Raw genomic sequence first — 14,200 nt, 5'->3', positions numbered from 1 at the left:
TCGCTCATGAAGTAAATGTGTTTTGTACGTTTGAAGCATTAAAGATTACAGCGTGCATTATGTTGAGCAACAGCACATTGATGAATAGCAATAAAAGATCTTTGTACCGTGTAATAAACTGATACAGAGACAGCATGAGAGTCAAAGGTTCATCAGTACAGCAACAGGAGATTCATCAGCATGTATTTCTGTTGATCATTCACTAAATCTGCAAACATATCCATTGGTTCCAGATTCTCAAATCTGAGGCTTCACTGCTTCTCTTGATCTTTAAGAAATCTTTGAGAACTGAAAGTCTTGCTTTTTATTGTGACTGATTTATCTCCCAGGACTTCAGATGGACGGTGAGTTGCAGCCCTGAAGCAACATGCCTTTTTAGACCTTTGGTTGAGAACATGAACAGACCTGTCCGGTCCAACCTGATCATCAGCAGAGAACAGACGTACTTCTCAGCCACCGCCTGCAGGGTGGGGGATGCAGTGGTGTGGTCTCCACCTGCAGAGACAGCAGCTGATAGAGAGCCACCATGGACCCAATGAGAGCAGCTGATAGAGAGCCACCATGGACCCAATGAGAGCAGCTGATAGAGAGCCACCATGGACCCAATGAGAGCAGCTGATAGAGAGCCACCATGGACCCAATGAGAGCATCTGATAGAGAGCCACCATGGACCCAATGAGAGCAGCTGATAGAGAGCCACCATGGACCCAATGAGAGCAGCTGATAGAGAGCCACCATGGACCCAATGAGAGCAGCTGATAGAGAGCCACCATGGACCCAATGAGAGCAGCTGATAGAGAGCCACCATGGACCCAATGAGAGCAGCTGATAGAGAGCCACCATGGACCCAATGAGAGCAGCTGATAGAGAGCCACCATGGACCCAATGAGAAAAGTAACAGATCTTTGTACCGTGTAATAAACTGATCCAGAGACAGCAGATTCATCAGCAACCATTCCTGTTGATCATTCACTAAATTTCATCGGTTCCAGATTCTTAAATGTGCTCGACTATTTCTCGTTATCTTCAATACATCTTTGAAAACTGAAGATCTTTGTTGCAGGAATGAGTCCTGAACCCATGAGTCAGCATCACTTCCTGTCCCCGGGTCTGGAGGTCAATGGTTCCTGAATGTGTTTTTGGTTGTTAGTCTGAAATAAGGTCAGTGGTTAACACAAGCTGAAGAAATACTACTGATTCTTTTGTACTTGTACAATTTGGAATGCAGGACTTTTACTTTTAACTGAGTACTTCTTGAACCTCTGTTGCAGACCCTGAACGCAGCACATTAAATAAAGCTGGGCAGACCCTGAACGCAGCACAGTAACAGTTGTGCAGACCCTGAACGCAACACAGTAAAGTAACAGTTGTGCAGACCCTGAACGTAGCACAGTAAAGTAACAGTTGTGCAGACCCTGAACGCAGCACAGTAAAGTAACAGTTGTGCAGACCCTGAACGCAACACAGTAAAGTAACAGTTGTGCAGACCCTGAACGCAGCACAGTAAAGTAACAGTTGTGCAGACCCTGAACGCAGCACAGTAAAGTAACAGTTGGGCAGACCCTGAACGCAGCACAGTAACAGTTGTGCAGACCCTGAACGCAACACAGTAAAGTAACAGTTGTGCAGACACTGAACGCAGCACAGTAAAGTAACAGTTGGGCAGACCCTGAACGCAACACAGTAAAATAACAGTTGTGTAGACCATGAACGCAGCACAGTAACAGTTGTGCAGACCCTGAACGCAGCACAGTAAAGTAACAGTTGTGCAGACCCTGAACGCAGCACAGTAACAGTTGTGCAGACCCTGAACGCAACACAGTAAAATAACAGTTGTGTAGACCCTGAACGCAGCACAGTAAAGTAACAGTTGGGCAGACCCTGAACCTAGCACAGTAAAGTAACAGTTGTGCAAACCCTGAACGCAACACAGTAAAATAACAGTTGTGTAGACCCTGAACGCAACACAGTAAAATAACAGTTGTGCAGACCCTGAACGCAGCACAGTAAAGTAACAGTTGTGCAGACCCTGAACGCAGCACAGTAAAGTAAAAGTTGGGCAGACCCTGAACGCAACACAGTAAAATAACAGTTGTGTAGACCCTGAACGCAGCACAGTAAAGTAACAGTTGGGCAGACCCTGAACGCAGCACAGTAAAGTAACAGTTGGGCAGACCCTGAACGCAGCACAGTAAAGTAACAGTTGGGCAGACCCTGAACGCAGCACAGTAACAGTTGTGCAGACCCTGAACGCAGCACAGTAACAGTTGGGCAGACCCTGAACGCAGCACAGTAAAGTAACAGTTGTGCAGACCCTGAACGCAGCACAGTAAAGTAACAGTTGTGCAGACCCTGAACGCAGCACAGTAAAATAACAGTTGTGCAGACCCTGAACGTAGCACAGTAAAGTAACAGTTGTGCAGACCCTGAACGCAGCACAGTAAAGTAACAGTTGGGCAGACCCTGAACGCAGCACAGTAAAGTAACAGTTGGGCAGACCCTGAACGCAGCACAGTAAAATAACAGTTGGGCAGACCCTGAACGCAGCACAGTAAAATAACAGTTGGGCGGACCCTAGCCGTTTCTCAAAGTCGAGGACGCTTCCTTGGTAGGACATGTGATGAAGGCAAGAATCCTTCCTAGCACTCGGAGACTGAAGAATGATCCTTGAATGTATCCTGCTTTAGCCCTAACCCTTCCTCCAGGGAGACAGACATGTCTGGAAAGATGGAACATATTTCAGTGCGTGGAGAGAAGAAGTCAATGAGATGTTGAGGAGGAGGAGGAGGAGGAGGAGGAGGAGGAGGAGGAGGAGGAGGAGGAAGAGGAGGAGGAAGAGGAGGAGGAAGAAAGCACACGGCAACAGGCTGCAGTTATTATTCCACACATGATGAACATTGTTCTTCAGTGTTCAGTGGAAAGGCTTCTGGTAAATACAGAGCTTTCAGTTCGAGGCTCAGTCCTTGAAGAGTCTTTCTTCACGGTGAGGTGTGAGTCTAAAGCACACATTGAGGCCAGAGTTCACTCACTAACATGTTTGCATTTAGGTTTATCTCAAATATAAATTACTTTAGAATATATTTTCATTCTTTAAATCTAAAGCATTATTTAAAAAACATGATAATACACATTTTATTTTGGTGATCCTTCCTCTTCGTATGCAAACACCTGATAGTGCTCTCACAGTGGAGACGTGTTCAAATAAAACCCCTTAAAATCCCCTTTAAGAGAACCCTTTAATATAAGGGATTATGGTGTGCTGCTTGAAACCCCTTAACAACATCTGGAACCTCTCCTGAAAACCCCTTATCTCTTATGGAGCTCCCATGAAGCCTGGTGTTAAACCCTTAAATTATCCCTTAAATTATCCCTTAAAGGCTCTTTATATCACTCAGATCTTCTGATTCCCCTTAAAATCACCAGATTCTCCCTAAGAAACTCTTGCAAATCTCCTGGAACATAATTTAAAGCCGAGATGCATATGGATTCCTTGAAAGCCCTTAATACATTCAAAACCCTTTAATAAGAACACCTTAAATCTCATCCCGGACACCCCCTAAAAATATCACATTCAATATTCTCTAGATACACAAAAATATCTTTAACAATAATAAGAACTGTTTAAATCCCCCCAGGTCCCCCAAGACACCTTAAAAATATCAGAACCCATTAAATCGTCCCTTAAACCCCTCAAAGATGTATCAGAACGCCTTAAAGCATCCCTATAACCCCTTAAAGATGTATCAGAACGCCTTAAAGCATCCCTATAACCCCTTAAAGATGTATCAGAACACCTTAAATCTTCCCCAAAATACCCTTAAAATATCAGAACCCATTACATATTTCCCGAAAGCCCTTAAAAATGTATTCGTACACCTTAAATCTTCCCTATAACCACTTAAAGATGCATCAGAAGACCTTCTTCCCTATAACCCCTTAAATATGTATAACAACACCTTAAATGTCCTCCTTAGTGCCCCTAGGTCCCCCAAAACCCCTTAAAAACCTCAGAACCCTTAACCTCTCCTGGATGTTTTATATATTGACTAAAGGTATACTTTAAATGTCCTGAAAAAGCCCTTTTACAAAGTGGATTCAGGATGTTTGTGATTTCCAAGACCCAAGAGTAGAAAGGCTTCTGGAAGGCTCTTTCTTTACGTGATAGTATTCCTGGAGCAGGTGTGTTTGAACGCTTCCAGTGAATCTGCTTTATTTCATGTTTACTTGACATTTCCACATGTGAGGTATCCGTGTGCAGCCGGTGGGTTTCTATCTGTAAATAAAAACACGTGTAACTTAGTGTTTCTTTACTAAGTGTTCCCGGTGGTTTGCTTCCTGTCATTAACGCTGAACTTCCTTTAAATCCCTGCAAGGCTTCACAACATTTAGTAACATTTGAAACAAACAATAAATAATCCAAGCATTAAAACACAGAGAAGTACAGCAGGGTAAATACTGCCTTTTAAAGGGGAAATACTTTAGAAATCAAAGCTCAACATGTTCTTTCCATCTCAGGGACCTGTGTGACTCTTTGTTCTGCGGACACATGGCGCCTCACAGTGGGCAGAGGCGGTACTGCAGACCTCACATTCACTGCTCAGAATGTTTGATCTTTCTAGAGTTTTATACAATTTAGTCTTTATTTTAGTCCGAAATGTACTTATATAAATCTTAGCAGGAGCAGGACAGGGACACTTAAGTATAAAAGGATAAAAGAAGACGTAATGCTGTAAGTAAGAAGCAGGAATAAGTCACCTTTAAACATGTCACATAGAATAAGGTCACACAGAACACTGAACATTAGAACATAGAATATATTGTCTTTACATATACTGTAGTGTAAATCAGTGAAAGTAACTGATGCACGGATCAGTGCATTGTACAGAGTATTTAGGAGAAGGTAAAGAGTGACATCTAGTGGAGGAAACTGCACATTACCGACCTGTTGAAACAGAGAATTCAATCTGCAACTACAAATCCTAATATGTTTTTAATATGTTAATAATGCAGTCTATCAAATGTCAAGAAATACCTTTTTACTATCCTTCATCTAAGAAACATGGATATTTAAAATGAAGACCAACTCAACATTGCAAAGGCAAGGCAGGTTTATTTATACAGCAGCTTTCAACACAAGGCTATTCAAAGAGCTTTAAACAAATGAAAGACATTCAGAGCATTCAGAACCAGTGCAGCGGAAACACGTTATCAGATGGCTTTTCAAACTAGTCCTTCAAAAGAGAAGAGAATCAAAGAAACATGAAACAAGACCTGCAGGTTTCTGGGACTTTGTTCCAGATGTTTGGAGAGTAACAACTGGACTTCTGCAGGTTTAGTTCTGGTTCTGGAGACAGAAAGCAGACCAGAAGACCTGAGAGTTCTGGTTCTGGAGACAGAAAGCAGACCTGAAGACCTGAGGGTTCTGGTTCTGGAGACAGAAAGCAGACCCAGAAGACCTCAGAGTTCTGGTTCTGGGGACAGAAAGCAGACCTGAAGACCTGAGAGTTCTGGTTCTGGAGACAGAAAGCAGACCCAGGATACCTGAGGGTTCTGGTTCTAGAGACAGAAAGCAGACCAGAAGACCTGAGGGCTCTGGTTCTGGGGACAGAAAGCAGACCAGAAGACCTGAGAGTTCTGGTTCTGGAGACAGAAAGCAGACCTGAAGACCTGAGAGTTCTGGTTCTGGAGACAGAAAGCAGACCCAGGATACCTGAGGGTTCTGGTTCTAGAGACAGAAAGCAGACCAGAAGACCTGAGGGCTCTGGTTCTGGGGACAGAAAGCAGACCAGAAGACCTGAGGGCTCTGGTTCTGGGGACAGAAAGCAGACCAGAAGACCTCAGAGTTCTGGTTCTGGGGACAGAAAGCAGACCAGAAGACCTCAGAGTTCTGGTTCTGGGGACAGAAAGCAGACCAGAAGACCTGAGAGTTCTGGTTCTTGAGACAGAAAGCAGACCAGAAGACCTGAGAGTTCTGGTTCTTGAGACAGAAAGCAGACCAGAAGACCTGAGAGTTCTGGTTCTTGAGACAGAAAGCAGACCCTGAAGACCTGAGGGCTCTGGTTCTGGGGACAGAAAGCAGACCCAGAAGACCTGAGAGTTCTGGTTCTGGGGACAGAAAGCAGACCAGAAGACCTGAGAGTTCTGGTTCTGGAGACAGAAAGCAGACCCTGAAGACCTGAGGGCTCTGGTTCTGGGGACAGATAGCAGACCCAGAAGACCTCAGAGTTTTGGTTCTGGGGACAGAAAGCAGACCAGAAGACCTCAGGGTTCTGGTTCTGGAGATAGAAAGCAGACCAGAAGACCTGAGAGTTCTGGTTCTGGGGACATAAAGCAGACCAAGAAGACCTGAGAGTTCTGGTTCTGGGGACAGAAAGCAGACCAGAAGACCTGAGAGTCAGCTGTGAGTGATCCTGAACACACTGATCTATGTGCTCAGCAGGGGGGGGGGGGTATCACTCCTGCAGAGCACACAGAGACACTGAGGAACCAGACCCAAACCAGAGCCCAAACCCAGCATAGAGAGGTTCAGTGAATGTGGTTCTGAAGGTGTGGAGGTGGGTCAGTGAGTCAGAGGAGACTCTGTAGAAGGAGAGAGAGCCAGCAGGATGATCCAGATACACTGCTACTCTACCAGAGGAGGAGGAGGAGGAGGAGGAGGAGGAGGAGGAGGAGGAGGAGGAGGAGGAGGAGGAAGAGGAGGAGATGTGTGTTACTATCTCATTGTGACAGACATAGTAACCTCCATCATAGCAGATCAGACTCCAGGACTGATCATTCTCTCCAAACTCACAGTCCTCACTCTCTCCTCTCCTCTTGATTCCTCTGTAAGTCACTGATATATAAACCCCTCCTCTCCACTCGACCTCCCAGTAACAGAGACCAGTCAGAGCTTCTCTGAACATCAGCTGAGGCCAGGAGTCAAACCTCTCTGGATGATCAGGATATATCTGCTCCTCTCTCACACATGTCACCTTCCTGTTGTCCTCAGACAGTCTGAGTCCTCTGCTCACTGTGTTTGAGTCCAGTGTGAGTCCACAGGAATCTGATGAGAGACACAGCAGGTATTAAAGGTTATTCATGTCCCTGTGATGTCCCAGGGTGAAGATGTTCATGATGAAAAACACACTTACACTTCCTGAGACCTGGCCTCAAGAACCGGACTGCAGCAGGCTCCAGGCTGGAAGCAGAGGGGGGGGGGGGGTCAGTTAGTCTTTGAATGATCTTACATGTCCACAGACTGCCCCCCCGATCACATCACTCCTGTTTCAGCTCCACATTCAGGACTTCATATTTTAATCACTTCTAGACACTCCAACCCCCCCCACACATTATTTCATTTCATTTCAACCTTTATTAAAAAATCAGATGTGAAAAACAGAACAGCGTATTGTTAGAATAAAGTATTTATCAATGTTCATAATAATAATAATGAATCCTATGTGTCCGAAGGGAGCAGGAGGGAGCAGATGCTTATTGATCCCTTACTCACTGCTGATCAGTGATTATCCTTTAAATCATGTCTGAAAGTTATTCCTACTTACATATTTACATTTATACATTTACAATCATTTCTCCTCTTCAATCTCCTTTCTTCATTCTCATGCTTTTCCAAAGAAGTGTTTCTGAGCATCCTTCAAAGTGAATGCTATGTGTGCTTTGTCTGAGCTCCTGCTCCAAAGCGCTCCATGAACCCCCCCCCCCCACAGATCGTTCTGCTCTTCTCAGAGTTCTTCTGACCTTGAGTTGTTTCAGATGTAGACCTCCTCTCAGATGAGACCCCCCCCCCCCCCTCTCTGTCTGTGAACAACGTCTGTAGTTTCCTAGCAAGTAGATGATCTCTTGCTCTGTACATGATGCACTTTGAAATGTAACCAGATCAGTAAACTGCAGTGTGTGTGACTTCAAGAATGATGAATGAGTGTGAGGCTGTGGCTCAGTGGATTGTGTGCTGAACTTTGAATCAGGGGGTAGCAAGTTGGAGTCCCACTGCAGTCAGCATGTCGTTGTGTCCCTGAGACACTTCACCTCAAAGTGCTCCTGTGGGGATTGTCCACAGTACTGAATGAATGTGAGCATAGCCGTGGGAACATGTTTCAAATGGGGGGTGCTGTGGAGATGACACCAGGGCTGGTTCTGAACAATTTGCTGCCCTATAGGCAAGATTTTAGCTGGAAATGAAAAACCTCTACAAAAGACCAATACACTACAAAAAGATAAACATATTGACATGGTGGACAGCTTATATAACAAGGCTTCAAATGTATTTGGTATTATAACATGTTTTAATTGGGGAGTGGACTTCACATCCTCTATGGGGGTCCGGGGGTGCCCCCCCGGAAGATTCTTTTAACATTTTAAATTAAAATGCTTCAATCTGGTGCACTTTGAGCGCCCAATTACTAGAGACTAGGGGGTACAACTCTAAACAACCATATGAAAAACATCGATTTGCATTTTATTAATCAAATAAGTATGTGAACATTTCCAATAACCTACCATAGCCAATAACTAATACATGTAACTTATTTTATTTGTGTTGTTCATTCATATCTTATTTTATCAGTTAACATTTATTTATTTATGCCTATTTTTAAATCACTCCAGTTTTAAACAATATTTTTGGTTTACTGTCCTATAGTATACATTGGAATGATTTCAAACCTGGTTTTATTTATCCTAATAATTATAAAGGAGTGCCTTGGAAATATTTGTTTACATAAATTGTGATCAAACCGTTTGAGACTCACTGAGATAACTTAGACTAAAGTGAACTATCTAAGCCCTCAGAGTCCTTTACCTCACTGAGCCTCTCAGTCTGACAGGACAGAACTCTCCCTCCACATTATTGTAGAAACAGCTTCTTATATCCGTTAGCACAGCAGAAGCTAAAAACAATCCCCGCCGGTACCGGTGCACCCCCTCTCTCTATCTCTCTCACTTTGGCTGTGAGCTGCGCGCGCCTGATAAGCCAACATCCCCCACTTTCATCACTTACAGCGCCCATCGTACAGGGCAAATGGAAAATGTAACCGGGATGAAAAGGGTGTTATCTTTACTTAATTAGGAATGTTGTTACATCAAGGCTGAAAATTCGTTTTTTTTTAATTATATTTGCATTATATCTTGTGGAAGTGCAGATCCCCTGTCCTCCACCAGGGGGTGCTGCAGCACCCTCAGCACCCCTACTTCCCACGGCCCTGAATGTAAGTCACTTTGGATAAAAGCGTCTAACAAGTGACATGTGATGTAATGTGTGTTCAAGATATCCAACATTACTGATGACTCTTAGAGCCCTTTTTTGTAATGTGCATAACGGCTGCAGGTTGGTTTTGTGTTTCACACTGTCGAGACGAACGTCAATATTGAAAGAAAAATAATAATATCTGAGAAAAACGGATAAATAATTATTTGTATGTATTTTCGTTGAGAGTATTATTGTTATTATAGTATTGTTCAATACCAGGAGGGGTGTTCGTTTTATTTTGAATAGCGTAGGCTACGTTTTATCAATGAGAAGCGAGCTGTCATTAAGAAGAATGAAGGCCGCTTCCGGTGTCACGGCAACAAAAGGGGCGGAGTTTATGATGGCTCTCAAGTTCGGCTGAATCACTGAAGAACTGACACACTCAGAGTATATCATGATGTGTTCTCCAGAGTGTGTCTTGCCCAATTATTATTCATATTTTGATTGTCCAAGCAGTTTGCTACTTCCTCACTTAATCCCATTAGTGCCGTACATGTTGATCTGTCTTTCCTGAATCCATAGTGACTGTCGTCCAACAGCTGATGTGTTTCCATGAAACTGTCAAGTCTTTTTGTAAAAGCCTTTTCAAGGATGAAAGTGGGAGAGCAAAGAAACATGTGATGTGTGTCACGGTGTTTATCCCAGTTTGATATCATGGTATAACTTTAGCTATTTTCATTTCATGAGGGAATGGACCAGATTGAAAAGACAAGTTACAAAGATGTGTTCATGGTTCTGCAATGTCTTCAATAATGTGTTTGACTCTAATCAAATCAATATGATTCCAATGGGTGGAGGACTTGCTTTTACATTTCCGTACAGAGTCTATGATTTCTCTTTCTTCGACTGCTCTGAGGAACAAAGAGCTATTGTTTTCACTCCAGAGGTCTGTACCTTCCCCTTTAGTTGTTTCTACGCTTTGCATTCTTTCTGCAGATCTGACCCCACATTCACAAAGAGTTGGTTCAAACCATGAACCACATCTTCTGTGTTATTGAGAACATTATCTTTGTCAACAAGAAACTCAGGGTAACCTGAACTCTTTGCTCCGTTTCTAACGACACTATTTAATACCTTCCATCAACCTTTCATTCTGATTGTTCTTAGTATTTTATTATTCTTTCTGACATATTCTCATAATATTGGTTCATTTATTCTTATATCTTTTCTATTTATTTTCTGCTTCTGAAGTTTTATATTTTATGAATTGTCTATGTAGCAGAGGTGGGGACTCGAGTCACATGACTTGACTCGAGTCACATATTTTTGGACTTGAGACTTGCTTGACTAACATTGATAAAAGACTTGACTTTGAACTGATGACTTGAGAGTTGACTTAAGCTTGAGACAGATGACTTGAAAGGACTTGACTTTTTAAAATTAAATATTTGCGTTTGTTTTTGTAGTGAGATATTACGTTTAGTTTTTTCGAAATGTGATTGGGTGATTATAGCGCCATGCGTGCAAACCTGGCAACCCACTAGAAGGCAGGAGTCTCAGTTAACATGGCAGCGGCTAGCGTTACTCCACAAATAGTGAAGTTTGGATTCAAGGATTATTTTGTGGATGACGGTAATAAGAAGAGAACAGCGGTATGCAGGGTCTGCAGCATAAAGTTCAGTGACAGGACCACCACAACATCCACCTTCATTCCTCACTACAAAAAACCACAGAGAAAGGTGCGTGCATGTGTTGTGTTAGCTAGAAAGCTAACGTTAAGTTTAAGCTACGTTAGACTTGGTTTCAAATCGATTAAGCAAAGAGAAGACAAAACGGCAAATGAACACTAGAACCTCCAAGGGATTCATAAACTAAACACATTCACATTACACTTTTGAATAATGTAGTTCTTCTACTTTTAGTAGTTTGTTTAAATGTTTTAATGATGTTGTTTTTGTTTGTAGAAGTGCATCATTCCTTGATTTATTGTAAAATGAATCTGAACTTTTTGATCTGTTCTGATGATAAACTGAAGCCATTTCTAAATGAACCCAATTAAGTGAGTTTTAAATCGTCCTGCTTAGTTTATAAGGAAATGATGAAGAGGAACAAATGAAATTATCTAATGATATCTCTGTAGGAGCTGACGCTGTTGGCGGTTCTAGTGTTAACAGACCTTTAAATTCAATATGTGGAATGGAAAATGCCATATCTGATTTTCTTACCTGGAGTTCTGCCTTTTTGAACAGACTTTCTGAGTCCTAGCTATATTGTCTGCAGTTCTAGGGTTAATATGAATCTAATATGATCGTCATCGGTCTGAATTAGATTTCAAATGATTAGCTGTGTATGTAATGAAGATCATAGTGTGGGTTGAATCCATTTTCATAACCACTGTCTTTGAACTGATTGAAATGTGGAAACTGGGCTTATTCATCAGAATGTCGTATGACTTGACTTGCTTGACTCTCACCACAGTGACTTGGGACTTGCTTGATACTTGTAGGTCAAGACTTGAGACTTGCTCATGACTTGCACATGAAGGACTTACTCCCACCTCTGCTATATAGTGTCTTTTTCTTTTTACAGGCATTGTTTAGGCCAGTGTTTCCCAACCTGGGGGGCACGCCCCCCATGGGGGTGATCACAGGGGGTGCGCCAGGCCTCAGATGATTTGAGGACAGATATCATATTCAGACTTTTTTTCCATTTTTTATTTTTTTAATTCAGTTGATGATTTGTCGCAGTTGCTCCGATCAGATCGCTCTCCTCCATTTTGTAGATTATTTTCGACTTTTGAATCCACATAAACACATCGGCAAAACCCGGCTTACTTTGAGCATGTGTTTTAAACACTTTAATCCCTTTGTGAATTGTTTCCACGAGCGCCGCTCTTTAATTTCTTCATACAGCGAGAATCCAAATGAACGAATCCTGAGTCCAATAACCATCAAAGTCACTCCAATAGTGCTCCTTAATTACGCTTTCATCATCCTATAACTAAATACTACCCCCCCCCGTGTGTGTGTGGGGGGGGGGGCGCAACTTCCAACCAGAGTCATTTGGGGGGGGGCTCTTGGGAAAAAAGGTTGGGAACCCCTTGTTTAGGCCGTCAGTGATCCATACCTGAGCGTGTCCAGTCCAGCAGACTGCAGCCTCCCCCCTGAGGCTCCTGGATGATTGTAGCTCAGGTCCAGCTCTCTCAGATGGGAGGGGTTTAAAGCTGAGGCCAGAGCATCACCGCCTTCCTCTGTGATCAGACAGCCTGACAGCCTGCAGACACACAAACAAGCCGTCAGATCATCTGAGGGTCCAGGACTGGAAGGGGGCGGGGCTTATTACTGCATCACCTCTGGGTCTTCTCTACACCTAAAACTCCAGTCACTGCTTCACAGTTCAACTGGACAGCCATGGTAAGGGTCTTATTGATATGAACACATCATAAAACAAAGGAATAGAGAATAATGTGAACAAAGACACAGAGAGATGACTACAAGAAGATCTGCAGCCGACACACTCTACTACAGTTTGGACATCAGACCTCCAACACCACCAGGCAGATCGTCTGAGACGCTCACAGTGTGGCCTATCAGGGCTGCTCATTGTGGAGATACATGGAGTATTTCAGAAATCATCCAGAGTGTTAGACACAGAATAATGAAATGGTGTTTAACCAGCACCACCTCAGCTCCTGCTGGCTGGTCCTGAGGCGTCTCAGGACACAAATTAAATCACTCAGCATGTTCTGTCTCTTCAGAGCTCCTCCCCCAATCTCTGAGGCCCAGTCAGCCTGCAGAAGAAGCTTTAATCTGACGCTCAGTTAGACTGCTTGTATCTGTGGTCTCATCCTTTCAGTGACTACCTAAAGCTCATGACGGGGAGTAAGGGTTGATCGCAGACGGACCTCCAGCTCAGCTTCCTCTCTCTTAACGATTATGTACAACGTCTGCATCACTGCTGACTCTGCAACAAACCGCCTGTCCATCTAACGCTTCATTTGACCCTCCCTCGTTAACGAGACCCTGAGATAGTTGAACTCCCCACTTTGGAGAGAAACTGGCCGTTTCTCAATGTCCAGTAAAGCTGCTGCAGAGCCACTATTTCAAGTATACTACATCATCGAGTAGCGCCGAAGGACTGTTTAAATGCCCAGCATTCGGCGCCACTCGATGTCGGAGTATACTTGAAATAGTGGCTCTGCAGCAGCTTTACTCGACATTGAGAAACGGCCGCTCACTGCCAACCCGGAGGGAGCAATCCACCGTTTCCAGGAAGAGAGTCTCGGACTAGGAGGTGCTCGGCTGAAACTACCCAAATGAGTTCTGGAGGTCAAACGCTTCGTCCAATAAGAGCTGCCCAAATCACTCATAATGAAAGCTCCTTTTAGAGGCTTTAAAGAAGGTCGTGCCAGGAGTCATTTGGAGAATTGTGACACATTTGTTGTGTCTCGTTTCACAACAACAATGTTAAGAGAGAGTTAAGCACCTGAGCTTGCTCTGTTTTTATACATTTTTGCAGACTATATTATTATTATTTTATTTTTAAAACGTCTTATAATTGCACTGTTGAGGAACCTCTGACCTACGTGTTTCCTTCATTGCAGAACTACACCGTAGTTGTGTATATGACATGACAATACATCTCTGAATCTTGAATGTAATCAATGATGGTATAACGTGTGTTCTCTCATTGTTGCGTTACAAAGATACAGATGTGAGTGATGGTATTCCCACAGCACAGCAGCATGGCTGATGGTGGTATTGACTTGTATTGCTGGCTAAGTCAAACTGTTCTGGTCTCTGACCTGAGAGTCTTCAGTTCACAGTGTGGACTCTCCAGTCCAGCAGACAGCAGCTTCACTCCTGAATCCTGCAGGTCGTTGTTACTCAGGTCCAGATCTCTCAGACTAGAGGACTGGGAGCTGAGGACTGAGGACAGAGCTGCACAGCTGCTCTCTGACAGGTTACAGCCACTCAGCCTGAAGAGAACAGAAAGAACAAAAAGAGAAACAACATT

General features: G+C 43.5%; 1 protein-coding gene across 1 annotated transcript in view; it reads right to left on the bottom strand.

Moving 5' to 3' along the window:
* LOC307032494 (uncharacterized protein) overlaps positions 1-14,200 on the bottom strand; it is a 149,018-nt gene that overhangs the window by 23,652 nt on the left and 111,166 nt on the right. Inside the window, exon 17 of the mRNA XM_079670489.1 lies at positions 13,989-14,162. Within this exon, the coding sequence (XP_079526615.1) occupies positions 13,989-14,162 (174 nt within the window). The remainder of the gene's footprint in view (positions 1-13,988; positions 14,163-14,200) is intronic.

This window comes from Notothenia rossii (assembly GCF_949606895.1).
Source record: "Notothenia rossii genome assembly, chromosome: 3".
Lineage (NCBI taxonomy): Eukaryota > Metazoa > Chordata > Actinopteri > Perciformes > Nototheniidae > Notothenia > Notothenia rossii.
The sequence above is the reverse complement of the archived record's forward strand: the minus strand, read 5'-3'. Positions and strand labels throughout refer to the sequence as shown.